The 19,869-nt window shown below is 31.9% G+C and overlaps 1 protein-coding gene across 1 annotated transcript; it reads right to left on the bottom strand.

The window, feature by feature from the left end:
• Nucleotides 1–994: 994 nt before the first annotated feature.
• On the bottom strand, nt 995–19,277 carry LOC106719909 (protein grindelwald). Its single transcript, XM_014514393.2, has 5 exons — nt 19,036–19,277; nt 9,086–9,295; nt 5,424–5,489; nt 2,053–2,186; nt 995–1,312 (listed from the first exon to the last, which is right to left on the bottom strand). Exons 2-5 carry the CDS (start codon nt 9,285–9,287, stop codon nt 995–997), a joined length of 720 nt encoding a protein of 239 aa, XP_014369879.1. The 5' UTR covers nt 9,288–9,295; nt 19,036–19,277.
• Nucleotides 19,278–19,869: the final 592 nt, after the last annotated feature.

The following is a 19,869-nucleotide window of genomic DNA, read 5'->3' as shown; positions in this document are numbered from 1 at the left end:
ACGATCACACGTGAGTTAAGCCGTTTCTTAATTAATTAATTATGATGTCTCACGAAAGTTTAAACAATTTAATTTTCGTATTTTCCGTAATATGCAGTGTAATATCTTAATAGTAGATTCTTTGAAATATTGTTCACAATAATAACTATTTTGTTCAAAATTTTTGTCAATATCGGTTCCATAAAAATATTGACAACAACGAAAAAACAGAATATGTTCACAAAATTTCAAATTAAACGCACACAAAATTAATATTATATGAATTTGTAATACATGAATGATACAAGATTAAGTTATGCTAAAATATTTCTATTCTAGATTACATGTGATTTTAATCTAACTATAATTACTACATCGCGAAATGTTCAAATACTTAACTAGTTGTGATATGAAAAAAAAAAAAGATTATTTAAGTATTTTTAAATGCCTAAAGTACAACATACAATATCAATTACAAATACAAATCTGATGCACATATATAAAAACCGTAATTAAAAATGGAATGGAAATTCGTAAAAAGCTATTTAATTAATTTAACTAATTTAATTAAATTAACAGATATATTCATTTTTACGATTACAATTGGTTTTATGTTAAGGTTTAACATGGAAATTTCATAATATGCTAAAACATTTTGAATCAACAGACATCAAATTAATTAATATTTTACAGTGGCCGATGCATTACTATCGATTAAAATTTTGAAGATTATATGCAAAATTTTTCGATGTAATGAATTATTTTGTATACTTGGCATATTCATTTTTATTTAAAATTTATTCAACCAGTATTAAAGTTATATTACTGGTTCAATTAATTTTAAAATTGTTACTGTATTTCGATTATAAACTTATAAAATCAGCCACTGTATGAATGTTCATAAGCACTTTGCATTTAATGAGCAAAGCTGTCACATAATAAGCACTTTGCTCAGTAAATGCTGATGCAGTCGGGGCTATCATCTATAAAGGGTACAACCCTAACCCAAACTATCTTAGAATCTATTTGTGGACTCTGGTTGTTCGGGCGGGTTGACATTCATTGCCATATTGTCGTAGGAAAAGTCCAAGGTAGTATCTTCGGCAGGGTGTCTGTTACTAATAGCGGTGCTAACGGTTTTAGGCGTGGTTGCACCTTGACTCTTGTCCGTTTGTGAGGTCCTCGTTTCAAGGTCCTTTACATTCAAGGGCTGGGTGGTACGTTTCGCTGGTTCAGGATTTCGTATTTCAAGTTTGAGCTCGTGTTTCGGTCTCGGGAAATCTGCGTGCGCGTTGTGATGAGTGAGGTCGCTTGGGAAATGCTTAATCTGATTCTGGAAATCAATAGATTACAATTTTAAATTTAAAAGTGACTATAGTTTATACGTAATTATAGGACCTTGATATACTTTAATCTGTTAAAAAATTTTAGATGACAAAGAATGATGATGATCATTATCTATCCAATTTTAAATCTAGATAACGAAAGTTGCGATTTTTACGTAAAGTTTTGGAATTCCTCAATCCAATAATTATGTTATGAAAACTTACTTATCAATTGCCATTAAAAATACATTATTATTAAAACAACAGTATTGAAAATGTAAACATCCCGCGACAATCTTCTGTTATTTATGTGCTTAAAAACAAAACACATTCTTCGAACCAGGAAATAATTCTTATGTTGATCTTTAAACAAAGAACCGGAAAACTTTAAAACAGGTACGAGTTCATCTAGTTTTTAATTAAGCATAAATCTATAAATAACGGAGTTTTCGAATTCCGTCCAACGGATAAGATGATTTCAAAAATTTTAATAATGTCTATCTTCTGCAGCTTCCCCAGAGTTTTCACAATGATCGGAGCGTGACTTTCCTTCGAAACTTCAACACTGAACCCTGATTAGATCGTAAGCCTTTTTACAAGTAAAACAAGAAATTCGTCTACACAGCCTTAATTCTAAAATCCTCAACTATGTATAACTAACAAAATCCATAACACATAGAAGATGGAAAAATATCCACTAAAACAGAACCTATCATAGCATAAAAAAAATGATTTTTATAACTATTACCTTAGGTGGTTGAAACCTTTGCTTAATAGACCTCCATGAGATCTTCCTTCGGCATACGATGATCAGAACAAGAAGCAATACCGCCAGAGCCACGCCGCTCACAATCAGCGCCGTCTGCGCTTGCCGCTGCGCACCTAGATAATCGTAAATAAAGTTAAAAACATTATGTTAACTAGGTCTTTGTTTCAGAAAAAAATTAACCCGATTGTCTGTTCCGTGTGAGTCTTAAACCTATATGGGGAAAATACGAAACGAAAAAGACTTCGCTCTTCAAAATCGATCAAGATGTTTAGGCTGCATGCATCACAATGTGATGATCATGCATATGAGTTTACCTGCATAAATAATACCCTCCTATCCCTATCCTCTGTGTGAATAAGTATGTATCGTATGTGAAATTTTTCTATTGGCCTTGCTATATTATTAATAACATTCTACTTCCACAATTCTCGCCGACCTCCAGCCTTATATTAATCTTTAAAATTTGTCTATGAAACATTTTTTTATAAATTGGTTAGACCTCCGTCACATTTCGGGTTATAAGGTTATAAGCCATTACATCTTATTATTTTGAAATAATAAATACAAGTATTAAAAATCTTCTAAAATCAGAAAAAAACAAGTAGGGAATTATTCTAATTTCTAATTAATCATGGTATCAACACTCCAAAGAATTATTATTAGTGAAATGTCTAAAAAAGGTTGTATTTCGCAAGCAAAGCGTAATCATCAGCACACTATACGTCCCCACTGAGAGGCTCAGAGCCTACTCAAGTAAGCGTAAACAATAATCAAATAACGAGAGCATTTATCTCCGGTAAATATGTTCATTTGAAATCTGAACTGTACACTAGGAACGCTGCGTTTTCACTGTTTGAACTAACTACCCTGTTTGCGTGATAATATTAATTTAGTAGTGGCGAAATGAACACGATCGTTAATTTGAATTGGTATGGTACTATTTGTTGTTGTTGATGAGATCTCATTCAATTTGTAGGCAAATTTTAGTATCTGTTCTGATGGATAGTCAGATTATAAAATATTTTAATTTGCATGGTTTTAAAATTGGTAGGTATTGTTATTTTGAGTTAATCTAAAACAAATATCTTAGTTATTTACTACGTTAAAAGTGTTCATTATTATATTCGTCATTTTTTTTTATGACTATGGTAGAGTGGACATCCAGACATCACTAAGATTGATAATTTGTTGAGATATCCGACACTCTTTACCAACTTTGAAAACATCGGACTAACTTGCGGGAGGCACATGTACCATCCAAACAGTATGGACATCATAAAAACCAGGGTGATTCATAGTCCGGTACCTATCAAAGTACATAATATATTAAAAACAGTAAACAGGAATATCTTTACTAAACTGTACGGGAATATAGAAATTGTTAGTTGAATGAAATAATGTAAAGAAATAGCACAATATGTAGCTCGCATAGAAACTTACATTACTAATTTTAGTACAGTGCAAAAGATTAAATAAAAATTCACTACAACATCAAAATAAATACCCAGGTAAAGTCAGTCGCTACTACAACATAGACCCTTCGTACACAAGGCAACCTTAAGTATTGAAATCCGGCGATTTTAGTATCTAAGCGACTTACGCAATACAACGTGATAGAGCATCATAGAGAGCGCGAGTCGCCTACATTTCTATCTGTCATCACCAAAAACAGTCGCTCGCAACCTATTTGTTAAAATCGTCGCGTCGTGAGAAAAGTCGCTGCAATTTTCAAGATAGCGGAGCAAATTTATACAGTTCGCATGTAGTTGATATGCCTGTACTAATTGAATAGACGACTCGCGTCAACGATCAATATGTTATTGTTTTGAACAGATTTAGATTGTCTTATGTACGCAGGGTATTAAATACAAGAAAGAATACTAATGTGAAGAAAGAATAGTCTAGACACAAATAGACTAATTTAAGAACAGAAGTATTCCAGGTAGAAAACACAATTTTTCCTTTAATAACCACACCGTGTTTAGTCTAGTTTCAGGAATTTTTAACGTTCTTCACCAATTAAATGTGATGGTATTTATCCTTACCTAGTTTGTTTTCAACTTAATGAAAACTTTATCTTTATTTGATTATTTCAATTCTCAAAAACTTTCTCCGGTTGTCTTGATGCAAATAAATAAAAACAATCACTCTTTCATTTGATAAACCAGTTTTGTCTTTCTTATTAGTCCATTTAATCCGCTTCTGGATATGGATTGTTACAAAAAATGTACAGGTGAACTTTTTGTACAAATCGCGCGATGGCCAGATCGGAGTGGCTCACGTAATTGGCGTCGGTATGTTTCATAGCATTGTAAACCCAGCAGAATATTGTCAAATATTTATCTAGACGCTGCGAAAATGGACGCACAAACAGACCGCACGGTTATTAATAACTATCGGTAGGGGGAAATTCGTTGCCAGACACAAAAAGTTTTCAATGTACGAGTTTATGAATTGTTGCGAAAATTTGAATTTCCTGTATTAAGTTGATTTAATAAATTGGTTTATAGAGTAAAATGGTAAAGAAAAACAGTAACCATTTATAAATTTTTTACCCAGAGAAGAATATATGTAATTTAATTGTCATGGATGTTTACAAGTAAGACTATAATGTAAAATTTTACATCAGTACAAAAAATGTGCCTACACAAATAACGTAAGAAGATACAAATGTCTAAAAACTCATATTTTGTGCGTGTTGTACTTAATTGAGACGAAATTGAAATGATCTAAACTTTCTATACATCAAAGCCTTATTGGGATTATAACTAACCACCACTCACTCTAAACAACAATGTAAAATCGTTGTTAATACTTCTTACAATGTTTTCGATTAAGCAACGGTAAAGTAATTACTTAATTAAATAGCAAAGCATGAAATAAAACACAGACAGATAAAAAATAATAAAAAAAACTCTAAAAAGTTAGAGAGCACAGCGCAGTAGAACGTTCGCAATTAACAAAGCATTTCTTTGAAATACTCGTACGAGTATACAGAAGGCAACTCTATTCAAATACATAATATCAGTATTTAAAGAAATAATATATGTAATAACTATATAATGGGCTATAACTTTGTTGTTTATAAAGTTATAATTAGGCGTAAAGTAGACAAATTGATATGAAGATGGAATGTATCTGAATGTGGACGATCCCAATGCTATAAATAAGCCATTCACGATATTGAAATATTCGAAAATTGTTGTCAAACAAATTCGCTATGCAGACCACAAGTTAATTCATTATCGCAACAATTTTTGGCCAGTTAGGCTAGCAGGTACATTAATGAAATAATTACATTCTTGTTTACAAAACAACCTTATATTTAACGAAATTTTCAAAGTACTTACTATTTGTATTCGAATTCGGCGGCTCATACTCGGTTCTCCGCAAGTATCTCAAGTCCAGGAGGTAACCTGAAAGAAAAAACAATGTTTAGAAGTCATTGTGTATATGAATACACTTTTCGACAGATTCATAAGCTAGCAAAAAAAAAAAAACAATTAAATGAGTCTTGTTTTTATTGCGTACCTATGGAGGAATCATTTTCCTCGATCAGTTTTCTATTTTCGTACCTACCGTTGCTTGAAGACTAGTATTGATTTTGCTACAAACTAGCTGTCGCCCACGATTCCGTTTGCGTGGATTTAAAAACAAACTCAATTAGTAGCCTAAGTGTTCCTGTAGACTACATTCTACATCTATGCCAAATCACAGCGAGATCCGTTGAGCCATTCTGGAGATACCTAATAAAATATCCATCCATCCATTGATCTAAACAATCGCATTTATAATACTAGTATGATTATGTAAGTTTCATCGTAATACAACAATATTTTATAACGTTTTCAAATTATACACCGTTGAGAAACATAACTTATTTCACACTTAATGATGTAAATTAAATTATAACTCAAAAGTTTCAAGCAGAAAACAGAGTTCAAGAGAATTAATATAAAGCCCTTTAGTACAAACATTGACGCGTCTAGCAAACAATGCAGAGCACCCCAATATACAGGTGCCTGTATATTTATCTGTTCCTATACCCACACACACACACATACTCGACATAAGGGATTAGCAAACATGAAACACGGGTAACGTCGGCAAAGAAAGACAATACAAATTAAATAGCATGGAAAATAAATTTCGTACATTAACAACAGAACAGATATCTACAAAACGTTTCATACGTTATCTAGATAAATCTCTTTACTGTATAAATGTTTAGTACCGTTCAAAAATAGATCGAGTTAAATGAGAGTGAATGCTGAAAAGGCAAAGTTATCAAACGAAAAGTTACCGAGCATTTTGTTGTACCTTTTATTCCCGAACGGATATCACAATTTGTTTCAAAGCGATTGGAAGGAATGTATTGTACTTTGTAAAACCGTGATGCACCTGCACACTCAAACAAGTGGAACGCACACAAACGTAGCAATATTTTTTACGTAAACGCTACTTGCACGTGTGTGCAACAGTTGTGTATACAGCGGTACCTGTCGGAATCAACAGACCATAAAGTGTATGGGTATTGTTGCTTCCCTTACCAATGATGCGTTCCTACGCTTCGTCATACTTTTCCTATTTAATTTCATAGTATCTCGTCGTTTTATAAGATAATTTGGTACGGATCGGAAATATAATCTAAGTTAGGAAAACTACTTGTATGTTACTTAAATTTAATTCTTCAAGATTAATGTCATGATAAATATTAGCATAAAGATAACAAAATCAAACGAAAAAATCAAATTTTAATAATAAAAGAAGCTCTTATACCAAACGGTTGGTAGTTTTATTTAATTGATGGTGTGATGATAGTTAATTTTTTATATTTTGTGAACCGTTTGCTTGTTTGTCTTGTGTGAAAGCATCGTCGACACAAAGTAATGAACATGTTATAGCATGCCCTTTACAGCGAAATTATTAACATATTTAGATACCACCTACGTAAGTCCAAAAAATTACCTAATATAGGTACTTTTCTATATCAGTGGAAAAATACGGAGTAAAATTATAAAAATAACTTCAATAATGTTCCTCCGTAATAACGTTCTTACATTCCGTTTGCCTTTTTATCTGTTTTCTTGGCTATTTTTAAACGGAATGAGGACTCCGAATGAATAATAAAATTTTCATATAAGACTGTTTTTACAAGCTCAACGCCTGTTATAAACAAAACTTATGAAATCGTTAATTATTTTATTATAAATAACAAGTTTAAACTTTAAAGGTTGGTAGTGAAAACATCGTTGATAAAGTCATTTGACCTGAAACTTACGCATTCTTTAATCAAAGACTGAGAGAGACAGGTATAGTATGTAGAGACGACTGAGTACAGTCGGGCTGTGGTCACAAAACTGGTTGTTCGAGTTGTCATCGTACATGATAAGGAATCTTATGACACATAAAAATAGAGTCAATATTTGCTTGCAGTGATGACAGCGCTTATTATTATTATATGTAGATAACTCTTAGTCATCAGCAAACTACTCGGCGTAAGTCCTTTCGAAGGCTCTCATTGGATAAAAGTCTTGAAGGATATACAATAGATAAATTTGCGAATTTATCTTAAAAACTTTTATCGATTGTTTAAATGAAATAATAAATTATTAAAATATCTCTTATATCTCAGATTCACAGGCGGAATTTAAAAAGAAAAAATAGAAACATTGTAGTGAATTTTCATTGAGGGCAGGCAGCTGGCAGCTCAATAATTAATATTTAATAGCAATCCTTCCCTACTAATATTATAAATGCGGAAGTAACTCTATCTGTTGGCTTTCACGCCAAAATTACTGAACCGATTTAAATGAAATTTGGTAAACAGATAGTGGGAATGAAAAGGGGGATGAAACGTGGTATAGAAGAATCGATATTTTAAAACTAGAAGATTATTTTAGGAAGAGTTGTTTTTAGGCTGCAAAATTTATATTAATATATGACATTCAAAGTTTGTAAAAGTTATACCCTCATGTGTGTAAAACAATTATAGGCAAAAGAAAATTTATATGGAAATTTGTGAGATTTACGTTAATGTTTTGTAAGTTTTATATGTTTTTGTAAAGTTTCATAAATCTAAGTAAAATTATTAGCCTAAATAATTAAAAATGCTACCAGAAGACAGTATTTCACGCGGTCGAAATCGCGGGCACAGCTAGTATACAATACGATAACAAAGCCATAAAGCTTAACGCACGCATCCCAATCCCAATGTATCCAACCCATTTAACTGAAAATTATAACGTTATAGGTCTTCTCTGATGCACTTTGGAAGCACAGCAAAATGTCAAAAGATTACACAAACTAAAATATTCTACCTGAATTTATGTAAAAAATATAAAAAATTCGGACTCTGTTTTATATTGAGCAGCTTTTGTATCTTAGAGTGTTTTCTTTTTGCATCTTATTTAAACAGATTTGTCTCAGTATATTTTAATGATACTATGGTCTAATAAAATATTGAAAAGGAAAATTGCAATAATAGTAATATTCATGTAATGTTGACATTTGAGATCACTTTGATGATTATGCGCACCATTTGGAACAGATAATCCTATTCTCGTGCGGTTTTCTTTGACGAACGGAATCGTCATACATCGAGCTTTAGTCCAAATTCGATTACATTCTATTAAATTACCTTCCATCAAAATGCCTGATAACTTCGGAACTATTTAAAAGTTATACAATGCCTTGTTAAGTATTATACATAATTTAAATTGTTCACTCAAAATTAAATTAATAATTATAAATTTAAAGTATATAAATTGTTTTTTTATAATTTTAGTATAGAAAGAAGGTCGCTATAATAAGCCCATTGTGGTCACTCATCACCATTTCATCAATTACCCCTTTTATGTCTGTCCTATTTATTCAGCAACTGTCCCCTATTACTAGAAAATACAATGCCTCTATACCACTTTCTAATAATAAATCAGATCAAGTGAGTCAATTGGTGTTTGCACGATAGATAATTATGACGTAATGAATGAGATTTTATTAACAGACTAACCTTGACACTCCTTAACGCACAAGCCGGAGTCGTAGTTGTGATGTGTTTTGTTACAAACAGCAGAGCAGGGAGCGCATCTGTTCGTTTCTGGTGAGCAGTATTCTTCATAGAGGCAGGTAAGCTGACCGCATTTCACACCGTCCATCGTAAGCTGACTCGATGCTGCACCAGCGACCGCCAAGAGAATAGTGAAGCGTGACATCGTCTGATCTGGAATAATAATTAAAAAACACCAATTAGCATTTCTCCCGATGTTTACCTGTAGGCCTGTATTGATTGATTATGTATTTCGAAGGCTGCCTTTCTCAAGTTTTATTTTTAGATATTACAAGGAATCAAAGAATTTATATGGACCTTAAAGCATTGTTAACGTAAATACATTCATTTACTTGAGAAATTAAAAGAATTTTTTCAGTAAACAGTAAAAACGTTGGTTTCTGATACCTCTCTACCCATATATCTGTATAAAATATATTATCATATTACATTTCTCAAGACAGAGATAAAAATGTCTTTGACACAGGGATTTAGGTCTCGAAAAAAATATAATTAAGTTGGGTTTTTGTAGGCTCAAAAACTCTTTGCAGTAATTGTCATTTTTTTATTTCTTTTCATTAAATTCTTATATATTTATATTAATAAGATTATTATTTAAAAATCAAAAACAACTAATAATACTAAATGCAGGAAATAAAAATGTTTTCATGGTACTTCAGCGCAAAGTACTTGGGCTGTGAACATTATAAAATATTTTACAACCGCTGCCACCTCCGCTTTACCCCCAAATGATTACATTTGACGGCTTCGACATGTTTATACAAAGTAGTAGCGCCTCTCGTTGAGAAAATGCGTTTATTTATTAACTTTATCAAATTGAAAATATGGAATTAACCCCTAATCTCAAACAAGCTTATACTTTACCTTAAAACCTTCGATTAACAATTGTATATCATATTGTGGTTTCTAAAGAAGTCAATTTTAAAACCAACTTTAAAAAAAGCAATGAAATAAATTGATAATATTTCGTTTACGAATACTCATTTTAATTATGATTATTTGCTATAAACAACATATTAATAATCTTCATAAAGGTTTTCTCCCTTAGTAGGAGTCTAAATATGAAAATAAATAAAATACCTATACAAAACGTGAGTTATACGCCATTTTTAAAAGAAGTCATAAAAGTTATTTACAAATTATGCTCGGCGACGATGAGTCACACAGGGGCCGACTTAACAGGTGCCCCATACAACAAGCGACGCCAACACTGCCTATTCAAATACCATCGGAATTGAATAGGCTATGCTCAAAAATTTGGCGCCATTTACGACAAAAAACTTGCAAAGAGTCCCTGATTAACAATAGAAACCTATCGTAATATGCATTGTCGGTACCAGTTTTTTAACAGGTCGATGAATAACAGAGTAACAGAAATGATTTTTTTTAAACTATACTTTCGGGACATTTTCAAGCCATTGTTAAAGTTATAAAATACCAGTACGTCAATAGAACATGCACAACCTTAAAAAACTACCTCAATAGGCGAAAACTATCAAAATACTGATTCAAAATATTTATTTGTGTGTCTTCCTTTTTAATATTTATTTAATATTGCGAACACGAAAAATAAGTACTTTTGTATAAAGTACCGTACTTTTTGAGCGTGGTGTTGAAACTTAAAAATTGTAAAGGTCGTAAGAGGCTTTGCTTGAATAGTAAAATGCATGAGTCATAGAAAACATGGTAATGGATCGTGACCAATGTTGATAAGATTTATACATGGTTTATAATAATATTATAATATATCTATATATATACTTACGCTTATATAAACCACTTATGTATTTTCGTAGTTTATCTTCTCAACGTGTTGTAGGAATTATATTATAATAAACTTAAATAAAATAGAACTATCAATAGCATTCCTAGGTAAATGAATAAAAGAAGTACATTTTATTTGTTTTGAAAAATTATATTGAAAAAATATTACCTGATTGTGAAGCACTTATTGTGGGTTTCTGAGGTTTCGTTATCTTTGTTTTGTCAAAGATAATGACATGGATGACGATATGTTTTATAAAGAGATCGTGGTCTCAGAAAACAACGGTTACTAATTGATACGAAATTTGCTTTACTTTAAAACGTTAGATTACGAATTAAGTGAAGCGTAATATGCAGTTAAAGAGTCTTATTCAATACATTTCAATAAAAAAAAAACTACTAACGCTATTAAAATGCTGTAATTAAAGTTTTTGATACCTTTTTTAAAAAACACTAGATGGCCACACATGTTTGAATGTCTACTATCACAAACAGTTAGTGCAGTCCTAATTTTAATAATTAATAAGGATATATTAAACTTTTTAATAATTAATACACGAAAAATCGTGAAGATAAGGTGATTCTAAAATATTATATTTTGTAGGTCACAGATTAGTCATCGACATAGGTGCAAGAAAACAGGTTGAATGTTTAATGGAATTTACCTGGTAAGATATCAGACGACGGAGACACTATAACACAACAAACAGTACAAAGTATCTTATTCAGGGTGGAAACATAGTTTTAAACATATCTAAAAGCTTACACATGCTTACAACACGCTGGGGCATAGCACTCGTGAACGACTACAGTTTTTACTGCGGTTGCTAGGCAACCGGCGACAAAGAAACTCGGAACATTACATGGTACGAAATTAAAAAGTAACATCATTAACTTTTAGAAATGTAAACTGGAAGATAGCTGACCATGTAGCGAGCACCAGCAAGTCGATAAATAAAATTAAAACAAAAATTAACCAATAAAAATATAATCCATTAATGTACCAAAGGATTTTCAAGATTGTAACAAATTAATATTTAATACGCTCGGTTCACTTGTTTCTTAATAAGAGAAAAGTCAATTTAATTTGAACCTGAACAAAAAAATACATAACATAACGAAAGTAATAAGAATATAAAGGAAATTAATTATGCTTAAATATTACATTGTACAATGTTTGATAAACAGTCTATGCAATTAATTCGCCTTCAAAGTAGATGCCTCGAAGGCAAATTAATTGCATAGACAAAGCAAAGGAAAAAGGGGAAAATGAACTTCAAACACTGACATGAAGCCATGATACTATACTTAAAACCAACTTTATGGTCAAAGCCTCTAGTTGACAGCCCGACTGACGGAAGGTTAAGGTATTTCGCGGGTAAGTATAAGTTGAGAAATTATAAAAAACCTGTACAAGTCATTTTACCTTTATAGGGCTGTAATCACAGACTTATTGAAAACAAACACGTTTGTATCATCATAAGCACTAAATCCCTAGAAAATAAATAAAATTGTTAGCCGGTGTCGTGTATAACTATAATTTCATAGTTTTCTTTTGAATTCGACTAAATTATATGTCAATTCCACGGTGACCTTCTGTAGCCTAAACGACTGAATAGATTTGGCGAATACGGTATCATCATCTTCCTGGCCTCATCCCACTGACGTGCGATCGGCGCACAAGGTTTTAAAAACCTTAAAGTTTTGGCTTAATTTTTTACAGCCGGCCGCCTGCCTGTAAGGTATCGAGACGTACTTTTTAACAGAGCGTCTAAAGAGTACAGTCAGTCGGTATTATTGATTTTTAATAAACAATGAGTTATATATCAATCTAATTAAAATACATGGTTATGGTTAATCATTACATGAAGAATATTTTTGAACGGAATGAGACATATTCTTTTGTCTCCTCGAATATTTATTTTTTAATTTATTCACCAAAAAAAACTATACACGTACAAATTTCATATTTATTTATTGATTTGTTCTTTCCGTTCCTTATTGTTGTGGTCGAATCTGTCTATCCCCCAATGAACTTGTTAGCATTTAGGTAACTAGTGAAGATGTTTAACTTTTAAACGTGACATGATAGTTATGCTGTGATCTAACCACTAGTTCACCTTGGAACCTCAGCGTTCGATCACGTACAAAGCCTGTTTTATCAATGATTTTATTTTCATAGTACAAATTACGATAATCTTCACGTAACGTAAACTTAGGGCTATTTTTGTACAGACAGATAACAATTTATTTTGTTATACAAAGGTTAAATGGCTATTTTAGTATTAAAGTTACCTTTATTAAATTATTAAAAACAGTTCATGGAACAAAGGAAATTTACTATGAGAGTTTTAATCCACATAATTAGATACTCGTTACTGTTAAAAGCCCTTCCTACGCTTTATTACTCGTAAATACTCTTAATAGAGAATTGTTTTTCCCAGCACAATATTATTTCTTCGAAGCTTTATAATTTATTTTTGTACATCAACAAGGTTGGAGATAAAAAGGAGTTACAATTATTTTTCCCATTTAATAAAGTACACGTAAGCAACATTAAAATGATTCAAGTATTATTTTAAGTCATCGATAGCTAAAAACATTAAGGAAAGAGAGACAAGGTGTCGCGAATGGTGACTATAAAATTTATTGTTTTATCTCATTTGTATGCGAATAGTGTCTTTGCTACCGACGGTGACGGTCGTAAGTTCTTATGGTTTCGAAGATGCATTGTCCAACAAATAATAGGTATATTTTGATTTAAAAATAATTAAGTTTGGGTTAGTACAATCGCAGTAAAGAAAGCATCATCTCAATATAAATGGTAATTTATTTTACAATGTAGTATTTTAAATGATTATGAAATATCTACAAACTAAAAACAATAAAGTAATTATCTACGTAGATCGTGAGGTATTGAAAATTTCAAAAACAGAACACAAATATGAGAATTAAAACTTATTCACAACGAAAATATCCTAGATTGGGCAACTGGATTTAGTATTTTCAAGTCATTCGAAAGTAGAAGAAATATCAAAAGGGGAAATTCACAGAATATTGAAATGTATCCTAATTACTATTTGTACCCTACAACACTACCAGAGACGTAACTCCATGGTACATCGTTGTTAATTAACACCTCACCTACTACTGATTACGATAACCATCAGTAAGAAGATATCCTAAGTATCTAGACGTTGGCTTTGTCTGATTCGTCAATATTTTTATGAAGACACAAGAAGCAAATATGACGATAGAATGATTAATAACATTATCTGTTAATTAATTTTTCTTTGACACTAAGGGGAAGATGAAGAATCGAATAACACCTCTCTCAACAAAACCAGTTCCTAGATTTAAATGTTTAAACGATCAGTAACTTAAACTATAGATGAACAATCGAACAATGGAGCACATACAAAACCACATACATACTCAAAAAACATAACCTTCCTGTTTTGTTCGGTTAACTGAAATATTTAATTCCTCAATTAGCAATACGAGTTCGGATTCTGTAAGCCGACAAACCATTGCAACACTAGTTAAGTACCCCTCAGCTCTTAAGGTAACCACTGAAGGATTACGATATTGGTATTGCAATTTGAAAGCATCAAATGGATTCTGAGAGCTCTTCATTCCATTGTGTTGTGATTTACACAAATCCTCTGTGAGTGTACGGAGAAATAACTGAACACAATATTATATTTATTATTCGACGTTTACAAAACGTTCACAGTATATTTTATTAATTATTGATAGAATATCGATAAGAAAATTTATAGTTAAGTTTATACCTTTGACATTCTTACGTCATTCTACAGTTAGGTTCAAAATAAAAACAATGTAAACATTTTTTTTACATTACTAGCTTTTACCCGCGACTCCGTCCGCGCGGAATAAAAAATAGAAAACGGGGTAAAAATTATCCTATGTCCGTTTCCTGGTTCTAAGCTACCTGCCCACCAATTTTCAGTCAAATCGATTCAGCCGTTCTTGAGTTATAAATAGTGTAACTAACACGACTTTCTTTTATATATATAGATTAATGATGTGAAAGAGCAGTAACAATTACGTCAATTTGTTGTGCAACACCAATTGTTTAGTGAATAATCGCAATATGTTTTAAACAGGTATTTTGATCTCAGAAACCCACGATTACAAAAATAGTGATATAAAGACTGCAACTGTGATATGACAAATAAATGTAGAAACCGTTGTTAACCAAGCATAATAATATGTGGATAATATAAAAAAAAAGTTTAGAAGAAAATTCTATCAGACAAAATTTTTATGTATGTGTTCGTAGAATTTACCTTGCTATTCGTGTTGGTTTGAAATAGGCTCCTTCAAATATTGGTTGGAAATATGCTATAAACTAGACTAGAAATTGAATGTACTAAATGTTGTATTGAGTGCAGACGCGTCCGGATATGATTGGCAAATACTGGCCTCTCCCGGATATTGCACGAAGCATCCTCAAACACTATTTACTGGCTGTTCACCTGCGTATATTCAATTCTCTCACGAATCTTTAATAAAAAGAGACCCACAAAGGTTGTTTATAATAACATCGGCGTAGTTATTTCTGTTGTTTGTAATAACATTTATTTATAATTTTAAAACATGACGAGATTTTTCCGTCAAGTAGTTAGCTATAGGAAGAGAAAAAAATCAATACAACATTCCATATTCGTCGCGGACATGTTTGTTTTCATTGAATATTATTTTCATCCCTGAAGCTGTATTTCGAATGGTATTTCATAAAAAATGTTTAATACAACACTAGTGAAATATCAACCCTTATAAAAAAAACAATATAACCCATTAAAATCAAAGTCTTCAATCAAACAAAACTTTTTGTACATTTACTCAGATTATTTTATGTCAAATGTAAATGAGGACGAGTCTATTGCCTTTTGAAGCGGGAATTCTAATTTTTATATTGCACTAGCTGTCGCCCGCGACTCCGTCTGCGCGGGATAAAAAAAAATTATAAGTAGCATGTGTAGAACACACTAATAAACCAGACTATGATCTACATCTAAGCCAAATTTCATTGAGATCCGTTGAGTCGTTCTGGAGACCTTCAAACAAAAATCCATCCATCCATCCAAACATTGGCATTTATGATATTAGTAAGATTATTATAAGCATGTCAGACACATGACTAAGAATACAATTATGAATTATAATATATAGATTATTTATGTAACGGTCACGAATTATTTATTTACTTACATATTTATTTAATGTTGATCACGATCGGAATATTTATAGTAATTAAAATGTAAAATTTCTCCTTTCTCCTCCTACAACTTTTCTCACTGTGGGTTTGCACAGCCGAAGTATATTGTAAGTATATATACTTATAATATACTAAGCTATGTTTATGCTTAGCTCAGAAAATGAGCGGGATGAGATGTGTACAACGACTCTCGTGCTATACAAAAGCCTTATCTTATTTAACCTTAAAGCGGTCATTAGCTTCTGTGAGCAGGTGTTGTATTAATACACCAAGTAATTAGTAAATGAGTTAGTTATTTGTATCCGGCGCCGGGATTTTCATAACCGAATATGAGAGCAAAAATCCGTTGATATCAGCTTACTTAATTATTTAGTACGTCAATAGATAAACAATGATCCAATGTGACGGTTATTTGTGAAAAACGACAAATAACAAAAAAAGGCTATTTTCCCTAAAAGTGAAGCAACTAATTTGGCAATCCCTTTAATTCTATTTTACAAAATTGAGTCTATAATAATTTATTAATAAAAGTATCAAGGCAGTTGAATTCCACGGTAATTTTTTTAATAAACAATGAAGGACAAAACTTATATTTGTTTTACAATATTTTTCGGGTAGACTGTGTGAGCACGTATTTAAATTAAAACACATTAAAAATAATCCAATAAAATTAGGTTACAAAGCTTCTTACAAACATTGATACGAAAGTTCAAGGATCTATAATCACAATATGACTATAAAACGCACATCTTCAAAAGGCAAACAAATTTTATGGGATAGTTTATGCGTCACATAAATCATCTCAACGAAAATGTTGAGATATCGAGTCAGTCTTCAATCTACAATGATTCCTTTGCCTAAATTGCGTTGTTATTTAGTAATACGTTTATCATCACCTTGTAAATCTCACTGATTCCTGGCTGTGTCAAGGTATCAATACAATTTTTTTTAAGATCTAAGCGGGTTGTATGTATGTAAACCTTTCCTTTAATACCATTTAAGTAAGTTGTTGTATATGTTATTGCAAACTATTTGTTAGCTCGAGACCTCAAAATTGCTACTTCGAGAGCTTGAGAGCCCCTTAATATGTGAAATATAAAAATGACAATGGTACACGTCATCATCGGTCGCTTGCAACCTATTTGTCAAGATCGGCGCGAAAAGTCGCCATGATTTTCAAGATGGCGAAGCAATTCTATACAGTCGACATGTAGTCGCTATGTCTGTACTAGACGACTCACGTCGACGATTCAGCGTTGTGTGCACGGAGCTCGCGCAACAGGATTCTCGCGACGCAATCAAACAATATTAGGTTCGATGATTTACGTTACCTTGTGTACGAAGAGCCTAACGGTCACCATATTGAAACACTAATTTCTACCATCAAGATAGCCACACGTTCTTCTAGACTAAATCTCATTAAGTCTTACATTGTCATGTTCTTGTAACCTACCATTAATATGTTTAACTACTTCATTTGAAAGTTTAAATACGTCATTGTGTAATCTTAGAAATATTAATTAATTTCAAATGACTCACTTATCCACGGTATGCCGAAGAACCACTAAATGGTAGTAATGATTAAAGTACTTCAAATATTAATTATTAATTCCAAGAATCATTATATACCTTAAAAATAAAAATCGAGCAGACGTTACAGAAAAGGTATTAACTTATTTACAACAAGCCAGTCGCCCGTTAGTCAAAATTCGACCATAATTCGAACCTAATATTTTGATGTTCATTTTTCAATTATCAGATGTAAACTGGTAAGTGTGGGTATATCGATATTATGTATTTACTTGCAAGTGTGATTCTGCTAAGAGTAGGCTTTTACGGTTGAAATAAACATATAGTCGTGGTAGTGTGGGTGGTAAGACTTAAACCTAAATGGGACCAATGACCTTAGAGATGAGACGGGTATAGAAAGGGAAAGAAGGACTCTATCAGTCCGACGTGTTGTTACCCACGGGTCCGCTTATTTATTGCACAAGTGAATAACATTTTTGGCAGGTTTTGGTTGATTTTCGGGCTGAAGTGCGAATTTAGAATTTTATTTTGGAGTGCTGAGCGTGAATTTCGTTCCCAAAATACGATTTTAGACCATGTGCATATAGGGTAAATCTATATTATGGGAATGGGACATTAAAATGACTATGTCTATTCGCATATGGCAAATTTTCCTAATTGTAGCAGGGTAATCCTGTCTTGAAACACAAATATATCCAAAAGTAAATGTGTTTTAAGTACGTAGATGTAAGTAACCAGTTTGTTTTCCATATCATTGAGTTAACACGCTGACCTCGAAGGTTTTTTTCTTTTGTTTGCGTCTTACTGTAAAATTCTCTCGTTGATGTTATTCAAGTTACCAAGATAATTTTGATATTTAATAAGTCAACATTTACAGTAAATTTAAATTTGCCTTTGTTTGGAAATGTATATACGGTAAATATGTTTATTATATTCTACGTAATTATGTTTTAAGCCACGATGCTAATAAATACCTTACGATGATATCAGATTGTCTTAAAAAAAGACCTTAAGAGCACTGTAAAGTTTTTCCTGTGTGCCTTAAAGTTACTCATGCGGAAAGAATATCGAGAAAAACTGTAAGATCACGGCTTTTAAATTTATATTCAGTTCACGTGATTACCCCATCGCGTCATTTACTTTGCATAGATTGTTCCTTGTAAAGTAATTTATTTAAAAAATAACACTCTTAACTGTAATATTTTCTTATGATTAATGTACATATATGCTACTAATTTACACTTGTGGTGAAAATCTACTTATGTAAAAGTTATGATTCAACATTGTGATAAGAGAAAATATTTAACTGAACTTAACACTTTAATTAAAGAAAGTAAAATAAGTTAATACTCACATTAATGTTGAAACATGGTGGTATCAAAACACGGCCAACACTTGAACCAACTTTCTAAATTTAAAAAAAAATGTGACACTGTATCTCAAAGCCTTTAGAGGCTCGACGGCCAATCGCGGAGGTGGGTGACGGAATGCGACTCTTGCGCAGGTAGAGTCACGTTTGTGTTAGTGTTGTGTTGCGATTGTGTGAGTGAATGTAATTACAATGCATAAACATGGCCAGTTGTCGATGTGTGAGAGCGTAGCGGTGAAACACAATTCTATCTACATGTATACAGTCAAATGTTAAGTCCGGTACAATAAGGAGTGTGAAATTAATGCGAATTTTAGTCTGTGTCGTATTTGTATTATTACTGCTTGCTTTAATCGTATATAAAAACTATGAAAAACATAAAAGTATGATGATGCTATAATAAATATTTAGCCCGATAGAAAGGATTTGATCAATTTGCTTTTGGTCTTAACACTTTCTCCCTTTATAAACGACTAAGACACTTCGACGTGTGCTCAATAATTGTCTTATATTTCTGTTATAGCCTATAATATTCGTCTCATATTCTTTGAAAAAAAAAACAGAATTAACAATAATTATAAATTCTCATAAAGGTGTCGAATACGCATACAGCAAGTAATGTAAGAGTGTAGACCTCCTCTAGACATATAGGTTAGCATGATCTTTATAAAGAATGTGGAATAGTCTATAAATCAATCCATATGTGGAAAACAGGATCGGTCTGGGACGAGTTAAGTGACCTTTTTACGAGTCCAGTCCCTTGTTTTCTTTTTATAATATTAGCAATATATTTCATTTTATTTAAGACTAAAGAAACAT

Source organism: Papilio machaon, chromosome Z, assembly GCF_912999745.1.
Source record: "Papilio machaon chromosome Z, ilPapMach1.1, whole genome shotgun sequence".
Taxonomy (NCBI): domain Eukaryota; kingdom Metazoa; phylum Arthropoda; class Insecta; order Lepidoptera; family Papilionidae; genus Papilio; species Papilio machaon.
Note: the sequence above shows the minus strand (reverse complement) of the source record. Positions and strands in the feature narration are given on the sequence as shown.

What these genes read in the sequence shown, in the direction of transcription:
- LOC106719909 (XM_014514393.2), bottom strand. Translation starts at nt 9,287, where the DNA reads ATGTCACGCTTCACTATTCTCTTGGCGGTCGCTGGTGCAGCATCGAGT. An exon ending in GTGCGTTAAGGAGTGTCAAG is followed by an intron (nt 5,490 to 9,085) that starts GTTAGTCTGTTA and finishes TTTTTCTTTCAG; the next exon opens with GTTACCTCCTGGACTTGAGA. An exon ending in GCCGAATTCGAATACAAATA is followed by an intron (nt 2,187 to 5,423) that starts GTAAGTACTTTG and finishes ACGATTATCTAG; the next exon opens with GTGCGCAGCGGCAAGCGCAG.